The 12419-nt window shown below is 42.3% G+C and overlaps 1 protein-coding gene across 1 annotated transcript in view; it reads left to right on the top strand.

Moving 5' to 3' along the window:
• The window catches only part of LOC123989574 (A-kinase anchor protein 2-like), an 88434-nt gene that overhangs the window by 23895 nt on the left and 52120 nt on the right, over positions 1 to 12419 (top strand). The window contains 1 exon segment of the mRNA XM_046290692.1: positions 2321 to 2394. Within this exon segment, the coding sequence (XP_046146648.1) occupies positions 2347 to 2394 (48 nt within the window). The 5' untranslated portion in view covers positions 2321 to 2346.

Genomic DNA, 12419 nt, shown 5'->3' with positions numbered 1-12419 from the left:
GGGTAGTGTAGTGTAGGGTAGAGTAGTGTAGTGTAGTAAAGGGTAGTGTAGTGTAGAGTAGGGTAGTGTAGTGTAGGGTAGTGTGAAGTGTAGAGTAGAGTAGTGGTAGTGTAGTATAGTGTAGTGTAGTGTAGGGTAATGTAGGGTAGGGTTAGTGTAGGGTAGAGTAGTGTAGTGTAGTATAGGGTAGGGTAGGGTTAGTGTAGAGTAGGGTAGGGTAATGTAGGTTCATGCTCTAGAACATGTAGGGTAGTGCCTCACACAGGTAGGGTAGTGTAGGTCCTAATCCAGGCATCTCCCCAGGGTTCAGTGTAGGATTACTGCAAGTGTAGTGCTGTTGGCTGGTAGGCTCCCTGGTTGTGCCATTAAACCCCTTCAAGGGTAATCCAGAATGCAGCCCGTCTGGTGTTCAGGACATTGTACCTTGTGAATTCTTCTATTAAAGCTTTCCACTGGGTTGAAAGCCAGGGAGGTGGGGGGCAGTACAGGGAACCACTGGTGGAGACGATATAATTCATTATGTATTTTCTGTCATCCAGGCTGTGTCTGACAAACCCCATAAATAATGTTTCTCTGATGACAAACCCCATAAATAATGTTTCTCTGACAAACCCCATAAATAATGTTTCTCTGATGACAAACCCCATAAATAATGTTTCCCTGTCAAACCCCATAAATAATGTTTCCCTGATGCCCCACATAGGACATGCTGTGAAAACAGTAATACTCCCTGACAATATGGAGCATGGGGAGGACAGGAGGAGTCAATGGTAACAGATCGGAGCTGAAACCCCACCTCCTGGAAGACCCCGGCTGCGTCCCAAGTAGAATTTCCTATATAGTGCACTACTTTTGTTAAGCAGATAGGGCTGTCCCACTGGATGTCATCTCTCTGCCCCCCACCAACCACCTCCACCTCACAGCTCTCCTTGATATACAGTCAGGCTACTGCCTTAAATGTAAAGAAAAGCATAGAATTCATTTATCTGAAGTACAACAGGGCAGGTTGGACTGGCCAAGTGTAGGGCAAATAGCCAGATGGGCTGGTCCATTTTTAGCCCAGTGGACAGTCTAACTTTTAATCTGGCTGTTAATGGGGACCTCAGAGGAAAACAATAGGCCGATTTTGGGGCCTGAAAGGAGAAAATTGTCTGTTGTGTTTGAAATACCAGGGCCGATTTCTGGTCCCGGTCTGCCCCTGCAACAAGGTGTGAGTGGCCAATTCAATTAGGTGGCTCAGTGTAGCATGAACAAAGAAGGGACAAACACACGCAACCCTATTGAGATAAACACTGGTAGAACCCTGGAGGGACAGATTAGAGTCAACATACTCTAGTACAGCAGGGCCTGCTGTTCGTGGTCATCAATTTTGATGAATATTCAATAAATAATACATTTTGATGAATGGCATCTATTACAGCTTTCAGCTGGGTTATCCCTGTGGAGGTGGGGGGCATAGGGAACAAAATGGGTGGAGCGATATACACTCAGTGGTATATATTTTCTTCATCATAAGGAGGTACAGTGGTATATATAAATAATGTTTCTCTGATGACAGGTACTATAAATGATGTTTCTCTGATGACAAAGGTACAGTAAATATGATGTCTTAGTGACAAACCCTATAAATGTCTTTCTCTGACAAACCCCATAAATAATGTTTCTCTGATGACAAACCCCAGTAAATAATGATTTCTTAGACAAACCCCAGTAAATAATGATTTCTTAGCAGCAGGAGATGACATAGGATGATGCTTAGCAGCAGACAATATGGAGCATGGGGATACAGTGGACAATATGGAGCATGATGTCTTAGGCAGGAGGGGATCATGGTAACAGATATGCTGTTCCTAGTAGCAGGGAGGTACTATATGATGTCTTCCCAGCCAGAATTGGTGATGTACTTTTGACCAGGGCAGATAGGGTGAGAAGCATGATGATGATGGTGAATAATGTAGTGGTGGTGGTAATGATGATGATGATGGGGCTGATGATGATGATGGTACAGATGATGATGGGGATGATCTGATGGGGAGAAGGATGAAGGTCATTTATTGAAGATGATGGTGATGATGGTGATGATGATGATGGTAAATAATGTAGTGGTGATGGTGGTAATGATGATGATGATGGGGCTGATGATGATGATGGTAATGATGATGATGGGGATGATGATGATGGGGATGATGATGGTGATGAGGAGGATGAAGGTAATGGTGATTGAATTGATGATGGTGATGATGGTGATGATGATGATGATGATGATGATGATGGTGATGCTGATGGTGATCTCATCAGTGTTATGGTGTTCTTTCTCTAGTTAAAGGGCGGACTCCACAAGTCCCCATGGCTACAGGAAATGGAATAATGTCTAAACCAGCCCTCACAGCTATGGTGAGTCCCTGAATGAATGAATGAATGGATGGCCGCCCGTCCGTCTGTCCGTCTGTCCATCCGTCTGTCTGTCTGTCTGTTCAAGAGACTATTGGCATGGGAAACATATGTTAACATTGATCTTTACTGGTATGGGAAACATATGTTAACATTGATCTTTATTGGTATGGGAAACATATGTTAACATTGATCTTTATTGGTATGGGAAACATATGTTAACATTGATCTGTATTGGTATGGGAAACATATGTTAACATTGATCTTTACTGGTATGGGAAACATATGTTAACATTGATCTTTATTGGTATGGGAAACATATGTTAACATTGATCTTTATTGGCATGGGAAACATATGTTAACATTGATCTTTATTGGTATGGGAAACATATGTTAACATTGATCTTTATTGGTATGGGAAACATATGTTAACATTGATCTTTATTGGTATGGGAAACATATGTTAACATTGATCTTTATTGGTATGGGAAACATATGTTAACATTGATCTGTATTGGTATGGGAAACATATGTTAACATTGATCTGTATTGGTATGGGAAACATATGTTAACATTGATCTTTATGTTAACATTGATCTTTACTGGTATGGAAAACATATGTTAACATTGATCTGTATTGGTATGGGAAACATATATTAACATTGATCTGTATTGGTATGGGGAACATACTGTATGTTAACATTGATCTTTATTGGTATGGGAAACATATGTTAACATTGATCTGTATTGGTATGGGAAACATATGTTAACATTGATCTGTATTGGTATGGGAAACATATGTTAACATTGATCTGTATTGGTATGGGAAACATACTGTATGTTAACATTGATCTGTATTGGTATGGGAAACATATGTTAACATTGATCTGTATTGGTATGGGAAACATACTGTATGTTAACATTGATCTTTATTGGTATGGGAAACATACTGTATATTAACATTGATCTTTATTGGTATGGGAAATATACTGTATGTTAACATTGATCTGTATTGGTATGGGAAACACATGTTAACATTGATCTGTATTGGTATGGGAAACACATGTTATCATTGATCTTTATTGGTATGGGAAACATACTGTATGTTAACATTGATCTGTATTGGTATGGGAAACATGTTAACATTGATCTGTATTGGTATGGGAAACATACTGTATGTTAACATTGATCTGTATTGGTATGGGAAACATATATTAACATTGATCTTTATTGGTATGGGAAACATATATTAACATTGATCTTTACTGGTATGGGAAACATACTGTATGTTAACATTGATCTTTACTGGTATGGGGAAACATGTTAACATTGCCAAGGCAAGTGAAGTAGATAATAACTAAAGTGAAATAACCAATAAAAATGAACAGTAAACATTACACTCTCAGAAGTTTCAAAATGATAAAGACATTACAAATGTCATATTATGTTAATATACAGTGTTGTAACGATGTGCAAATGGTTAAAGTACAAAATGGAAAAGAAATGTAGTTTATTTTATTTTATACATCTTTATTTAACCAGGTAGGCCAGTTGAGAACAAGTTCTCATTTACAACTGTGACCTGGCCAAGATAAAGCAAAGCAGCTCGACAAAACATGGGATAAACAAATGTACAGTCAATAACACAATAGAAAAATCTATATATAGTGTGGGAGTATGAAGTAAGGAGGTAAAGGCAATAAACAGGCCATGGTAGCGAAGTAATTACAATTTAGCAATTAACACTGGAGTGATATATATGTGCAGATGAGGATGTGCAAGTAGAGATACTGGTAAGTAAAAGAAAAAGTAAATAAAAACAATATAGGGATGAGGTAGGTAGTTCAATGGGCTGTGTACAGCTGTAGCGATCGGTGAGCTGCTCTGACAGCTGATGCTTAAAGTTGGTAAGGGAGTTTATAAGTCTCCAACTTCAGGGATTTTTGCAATTCTTTCATGTCATTGGCAGAAGAACTGGAAGGAAAGGCGGCCAAAGGAAGTGTCGGCTTTGTGGATGACCAGCAAAATATACCTGCTGGAGCGGGTGCCAAGGGTGGGTGTTGCTATGGTGACCAGTGAGCTCGGATTAGGCGGGGCTTTACCTAGAAAATACTTTTTGATGACCTGAAGCCAGTGGATTTGACGACGAATATGTAGCGAGGACCAGCCAAAGACAGCATACAGGTCACAGTGGTGGGTAGTATATGGGGCTTTGGTGACTAAACGGATGGCAATGTGATAGACTGCATCCAATTTGCTGAGTAGAGTGTTGGAGGCTATTTTGTAAATGAGATCGCCGAAGTCAAGGATCGGTAGGATAGTCAGTTTTACGAGGGTATGTTTGGCAGCATGAGTGAAGGAAGCTTTGTTGCGAAATAGGAAGTCGATTCTAGATTCCATTTTTTGATTGGAGATGCTTAATATGAGTCTGAAAGGAGAGTTTACAGTCTAGCCAGACACTTAGGTATTTGTAGTTGTCCACATATTCTAAGTCAGAGCCGTCCAGAACTAGAGGTCGACCAATTAATTGGAATGGCAGATTAATTAGTGCCGATTTCATGTTTCCATAACAATCGGAAATCGGTAATATTGGATACCGATTTTGCCCAATTTTTTTTACACCTTTATTTAATGTTCATTTAACTCGGCAAGTCAGTTAAGAACACATTCTTATTTTCAATGACGGCCTAGGAACAGTGGGTTAACTGCCTTGTTCAGGGGCAGAACGACAGATTTGTACCTTGTCAGCTCAGGGATTCAATCTTGCAACCTTATGGTTAACTAGTCCCAACGCTCTAACCACCTGCCTCACGAGGAGCCTGCCTGTTACGTGAATGCAGTAAGAAGCCAAGGTAAGTTGCTGGCTAGCATTAAACTTAATCAATCATAATCACTAGTTATAACTACACATGGTTGATGATATTACTAGTTTATCTAGCGTGTCCTGCGTTGCATATAATCGATGCAGTGTGCATTCGTGACAAAGGACTGTTGTTGCCCCAGTGTTGAGAGAGAGAGAGAGAGAGAGAGAGAGAGGTGGAGCAGAGTAAATGAGAGAGAGAGAGGGGAGAAGTAGCAGTGTGCATTCACGACAAAGGACTGTTTTGCCCCAGTGTGTACCTAACCGTAAACACCAATGCCTTTCTTAAAATCCATACACAGAAGTATATATTTTTAAACCTGCATATTTCGCTAAAAGAAATCCAGGTTAGCAGGCAATATTAACCAGGTGAAATTGTGTCCCTTCTCTTGCGTTCATTGCACGCAGAGTCAGGGTATATGCAACAGTTTGGGCCACCTGGCTCATTGCGAACTAATTTTCCAGAATTTTTAGTAATTATGACATAACATTGAAGGTTGTAACAGGAATATTTAGACTTATGGATGCCACCCGTTAGATAAAATACTGAACACTTCCGTATTTCACTGAAAGAATAAACGTCTTGTTTTCGAGATGATAGTTTCTGGATTCGCCCATATTAATGACCTAAGGCTCGTATTTCTGTGTGTTATTATGTTATAATTAAGTCTATGATTTGATAGAGCAGTCTAACTGAGCGATGGTAGGCAGCAGCAAGCTCAGAAGCATTCATTCAAACAGCACTTTTGTGCGTTTTGCCAGCAGCTCTGCTGTTTATGACTTTTGTTCCCCTTGCTCTGCATGGCTGTTGTCATTGTGTTCCTGGACTTTAGAAAGGCAGGGCAGGATGGATACAGGTCTGTAACAGTTTGGGTCTAGAGTTTCTCCCCCTATGAAGAGGGGGATGACCGCGGCCGCTTTCCAGTCTTTAGGAAACTCAGACGATACGAAAGAGAGGTTGAACAGACTAGTAATAGGGGTTGCAACAATGGCGGCTAGATTGTCTAGCCCAGCTGATTTGTAGGGATCCAGATTTTGCAGCTCTTTCAGAACATCAGCAGTCTGGATTTGGGTGAAGGAGAAGTGGGGGGGGGAGCGGGCTTGGGCCAGTTGCTGCGGGGGGGTGCAGAGTTGTTGGCCGGGGTTGGGGTAGCCAGGTGGAAAGCATAGCCACAGGGACTATTCGATGCTAGTGCTGTATGCCAAAGAACATTTTTTTGTGCTGGTCAAGTGCAGTCAAGTCTGGAGTGGAGTCATAGTTCACATTTTTTTGAATGGGGCATGCTTATTTAAGATTGTGAGGAAAGCACTTTTAAAGAACAACCAGGCATCCTCTACTGACGGGATGAGAGCAATATCCTTCCAGGATACCCGGGCCAGGTCGATTAGAAAAGTCTGCTCGCTGAAGTGTTTTAGGGGGCGTTTGATGGTGATGAGGGGTGACCGTTTGACCGCGCACCCATAACGGACGCAGGCAATGAGGCAGTGATCGCTGAGATCCTGGTTGAAGACAGCAGAGGGCAGGTTGGTCAGAATGATATCTATGAGGGTGCCCGTGTTTATGGATTTAGGGTTGTACCTGGTAGGTTCCTTGATAATTTGTTTGAGACTGAAGACCTCTAGCTCAGATTGTAGTATCGCCGGAGTGTTAAGTATATCCCAGTTTAGGTCACGTAACAGTACGAACTCTGAAGATAAATGGGAGGCAATTAATTCACATATGGCCTCCAGGGCACAGCTGGGGGCTGAGGGGGGTCTATAACAAGCGACAACATTTAGAGACTTATTTCTTGAAAGGTTGATTTTAAAAAAGTAGAAGCTCGAACTGTTTTGGCACAGACCTGGATATATGGGTTGTATTTACAATGGTGTTTGTTCTTCACTGGTTGCCCTTTTCTTGTGGTGACAGATCACAAATATTGCTTCTGTGATGACACACTGTGGTCTATCACCCAGTAGATACGGGAGTTTATCAAAATCGGGTTTGTTTTCAAATTCTTTGTGGATCTGTGTAATCTGAGGGAGGTATGTGTCTCTAATATGGTTATACATCTGGCAGGAGGTTAGGAAGTGCAGCTCAGTTTCCACCTCATTTTGTGGGCAGTGTGCACATAGCCTGTCTTCTCTTGAGAGCCTGGTCTGCCTACAGCGGCCTTTCTCAATAGCAAGGCTATGCCCACTGAGTCTGTACATAGTCAAAGCTTTCCTTAAGTTTGGGTCAGTCACAGTGGTCAGGTATTCTGCCACTGTCTACTCTCTGTTTAGGGCCAAAAAGCTAAATTTTATACATTTTTTATTAATTATCTTTTTGATGTCTCATGATTTGGTTGGGTCTAATTGTGTTGCTGTCCTGGGGCTCTGTGGGGTGTGTTTGTGTTTGTGAACAGAGTCCAGGACCAGCTTGCTTAGGGGACTCTTCTCCAGGTTCATCTCTCTGTAGAAGATGGCTTTGTTATGGAAGGTTTGGGAACCACTTTCTTTTTAGGTGGTTGTACAATTTAACGGATCTTTCTGGTAGTCTTTAAAAGTTGATTCTAAGATTTATACTTCATCATGTATATGTTTTTGCTGTTTGTTCTTTGCCAGAACAATTGGAGAAGTGGTTTACATCTCCATTTTTGATAGATATTTCTTTGTTTTGTTGCTTGTTTAGTTTTTTACAATTTTCACAGAATTGTTTTTATTTAACATTTATTTAACTGTTAAGAACAAATTATTATTTTTAATGACAGCCTACCTGCCTTGTTCAGGGACAGAATGACAGATTTTTACCTTGTCAGCTTGGGGATTCGATTCATCAACCTTTTGGTTACTGGCCCAATGCTTTAACCCCTAGGCTACCTGCCGCCCCGTGTGGTTAGAGTCTTTGTATTCTTCAATTACATTGAGCTGATTTCTGACGTGCTGTTCCTTCTTTTTCCGTAGTGTATTTCTGTATTGTTTTCGTGATTCACCATAGTGAAGTCGTAGACTCATGTTTTTGGTTGGACATGTTTCTCAATTTCTTTTAGGTTTTTACATTCTTCATCAAACAATTTGTCATTGTTGTTCATTTTATTCGGTTTTCTGTTAGACATTTTTAGATTTGATAAGGAAGCTGAGATGTCAAACTGTTAAGATTTTCTACTGCCAAGTTTACACTTTCACAATTACGGTGGAACGTTTGGTCCAGGAAGTTGTGTTATGCAGGTGAATGAGGACCCAAAAGTGACTTTTTCTGTTAGACATTTTTAGATTTGATAAAAAGGGAAAAGGTACTACTCTAAAAAACAAAAGCTGAGATGTCAAACTGTTAAGATTTTCTACTGCCAAGTTTACACTTTCACAATTACGGTGGAACGTTTGGTCCAGGAAGTTGTCTGAGAAGAGGGGACAGAACAAACAGGAGGAAAAGACATTAAACACTTCACATGGATTGAATTTTGTTTTTGACCCAAAACAACAGGTGTAAAAGGTGAACAAAAAATCAAAAAGAAATGTCTCACTATGGTTTTTTAAAGGTAGTTTTCCACACTACATTCCTTCCTTCTATAGCATTTCTTAATATTATTCAGTTCCATGATTGAGTATTTATATATACAACAAGCAAAGTGATCATGTGGTTTATACTGTATGTGGCTGCTAGTTCTGTGTTTGCATGTGATCAGCGGTACATTCATTCCAGCCAATTCTGGAGAAAAACATTTCTTCAACGGAAGAAAACGGAATGAAACAGGGAAAAATATACCTGAATTTGTCCACTTAAAACTCTCAACTGTTGGACTAATGATGACAACTGAGGTCAGCTAGATGTGTGAAAGTGTAAAAGGTGTTACTGAATGTGTCACTGTCTGTCACCTTGACTACTCAAATTTCCCTCGACCTATGCATCTAAGTTGCTAACTTTCATTCATCAGGCTACATTGTAGCAACCTCATGACGGGTATAGGGAAAATTGTAGTATCATAGCTCTGTTCACGTAGACTGTGATTTTGTTGTGATCTGATAGGGGAGTCAGTGGGCTGACTGTGGTCTGATAAGGGTGTCAGTGGGCTGACTGAACACTCTGAGAGATTCTTGGCTGAGGTAAGTGGTAAAGTAGTCTACAGTACTACTACTGCTATTTATCTATTTATCTATTTATCTATTTATCCATCTATCTGCTTATCTATCTGCTTATCTATCCATATCTATCTGCTTATCTATCCATATCTATCTGCTTATCTATCCATATCTATCTGCTTATCTATCCATATCTATCTGCTTATCTATCCATATCTATCTGCTTATCTATCCGTATCTATCCATATCTATCCGTATCTATCCATGTCTGTCCATGTCTGTCCATGTCTGTCCATGTCTGTCCATGTCTGTCCATGTCCGTCCGTCCGTCCGTCCGTCTGTCTGTGTACCCAACTATGTGCATTGGAGTAGAAGTGCTTCATCTTCCCTGCAGAATGCTGTGTTTCGTTGACTAATGTTTCTCTACTGTTCCCTCTTCTCTATTGTTTACATCCTAGTCTGCACCCCAAATGTTCAGTTGATAGGGAATAGGGTGCAATTTGGGACTCAGTGACATCTGTGTCCAGTGAGTGTTATTGTCCTCGCTAGTTCCATCAGGAACATGTTACCAGGGATGTTACCTCTCCAGAAGACTCTATAATGCTGCTCTGTCTCAATGTGTTTATATCAGTCTGATTATATTATATGTATTATATATGTGTATATGTTCTCCAGATGCTACTAATGGATATTTACAATTCCCCCTCCTCCCCCTCCACCCCTCCCCCTCAGCCTTCTCCTCTTCCCCTCCCCCCCATCCTCCCCATTCTCCATTTCCTCCCACTCCTCCTCTTCTGCTGCATGGAGACATATTTGGAATTCCTTCCTTTTTCCTTTAACCGTTTCCTCTCATCATCAGACCAGTTGATCAGACTAGTTTTGCACATTCTCTGTACTCTGTTGTTGGTACCATTGTTTTTGTTATTGTTCCCGAAAAAATGCCTTCATTTTAAACATCCTACCACAGTACCATTGATCTCGTAGGGGCCTGGCCTTGTTCCACTCCGGGCCTATTGGGAGGGGAAACAAAAGCAGGATGGTTGTCAGATTGTTGCACAGCTGAATAGAGCCGACAGGGCCGTAACTCGAGTTGACAATGTGTGGCTACTGTGATCAGTCCCTGATTGCCCTAGAATGGGAGAGAAACCTCCACCACCACATTAGGCTTGCATTATTCAACGGGTGTGCTGAGAGAGAGAGAGAGAGAGAGAGAGAGAGAGAGAGAGAGAGAGAGAGAGAGAGAGAGAGAGAGAGAGAGAGAGAGAGAGAGAGAGAGAGAGAGAGAGAGAGAGAGAGAGAGAGAGAGAGAGAGAGAGAGAGAGAGAGAGAGAGAGTAAACGGAGAGAGAAGAGAGAGACGGAGAGAGAGAGAGAGAGAGAGAAGGAGAGAGAGAGAGAGAGAGAGAAGGAGAGAGAGAGAGAGAGAGAGAGAGAGAGAGAGAGAGACGGAGAGGAGAGAGAGAGAGACAGAGAGAGAGACAGAGAGAGAGAGAGAGAGAGAGAGATGGAGCAGAGTAAATCAGAGAGAGAAGGGAGAGAAGGAGAAAGAGAGAGAGAGAGGTAGAGAAAAGTAAAGCAGAGAGAGAGAGAAGGAGAAAGAGAGAGAGTGAGAGAGAGAGAGAGAGGTGGAGCAGAGTAAAGAGAGAGAGAGAGAGAGAGAGAGAGAGAGAGAGAGAGAGAGAGAGAGAGAGAGAGAGAGAGAGAGAGAGGTGGAGCAGAGTAAATCAGAGTGAGAGAGAGAGGAAGGGAGCTTAATCTGTTCCACTGCATCTCACCGGTGACAGCAGACTGGGTTCATCAGTAGCCTCCTACAGCTCAACAGAAGTGTACCTCGCGGGTGTTTTCTACCGTAGCATTACTTTTATCCTAGGCATCTAACAGCACGGCGCAGGACTTTTGGAATCCAGACTTAGAAAGCTTGATGCCTCATGCAGTGAACAGGTAAAATAATTTAACACATTACCCTGTTCATTTTTACGAAGAGTTCTATTTGTGGTAGAGAGAGAGAGAAGCCCTAATGAGGTCAGTGGAGCTAGGTGATGGACTGCAGAGAGAGAGAGAGAGAGAGAGAGAGAAGCCCTAAAGAGGTCAGTGGAGCTAGGTGACGGACTGCAGAGAGAGAGAAGCCCTAATGAGGTCAGTGGAGCTAGGTGACGGACTGCAGAGAGAGAGAAGTCCTAAAGAGGTCAGTGGAGCTAGCTGATGGACTGCAGAGAGAGAGAAGTCCTAAAGAGGTCAATGGAGCTAGCTGATGGACTGCAGAGAGAGAGAAGCCCTAAAGAGGTCAGTGGAGCTAGGTGGACTGCAGAGAGAGATAAGCCCTAAAGAGGTCAGTGGAGCTAGCTGATGGACTGCAGAGAGAGAGAGAGAGAAGCCCTAAAGAGGTCAGTGGAGCTAGCTGATGGACTGCAGAGAGAGAGAAGTCCTAAAGAGGTCAGTGGAGCTAGCTGATGGACTGCAGAGAGAGAGAAGTCCTAAAGAGGTCAGTGGAGCTAGCTGATGGACTGCAGAGAGAGAGAAGTCCTAAAGAGGTCAGTGGAGCTAGGTGACGGACTGCAGTGCCAGAGAGAAGTGCCTAAAGGCAGTGCCAGTGGAGCTCTGGCTGCCATGGACTGCATACCTCTGGCAGTGCCAGGTTGGTTCTAAAGAGGTCAGGTGGAGCTGGCAGTGCCTGATGGACTGCAGCCAGGTTGGATCTGATAGAGTGCCAAGTCTAACCTCTGGAGGCCAGTGGAGCTCTGGCAGTGCCAGGTTGGATCTGATACCTCTGGCAGTGCCAGGTTGGTTCTGGTGCCTCTGGCAGTGCCAGGTTGGATCTGATACCTCTGGCAGTGCCAGGTTGGTTCTGGTGCCTCTGGCAGTGCCAGGTTGGGTCTGGTCCGGCTGGCAGTGCCAGGTTGGATCTGAATACATACGGATGTCCGGTAAATTTCTCAAATTTCCAGGAAATTAAAATATTCACGGTCAAATTGTCTGGAGACACATTTTCCGAAAGGAAACTGAAACGGCATATAAATGGCCAGTGTCACTTTGTTTGTGCTGCACACCATGGTTCACCAGCAGCCGCAAACATCGAAAGATTAAGCCACAAGACAAAAAAGCTTGCAAGAATTGGACCCTATCTTTTC

Source organism: Oncorhynchus gorbuscha, linkage group LG11 (assembly GCF_021184085.1).
Source record: "Oncorhynchus gorbuscha isolate QuinsamMale2020 ecotype Even-year linkage group LG11, OgorEven_v1.0, whole genome shotgun sequence".
NCBI lineage: Eukaryota > Metazoa > Chordata > Actinopteri > Salmoniformes > Salmonidae > Oncorhynchus > Oncorhynchus gorbuscha.
This window is presented reverse-complemented; position numbering and strand designations above follow the sequence as displayed.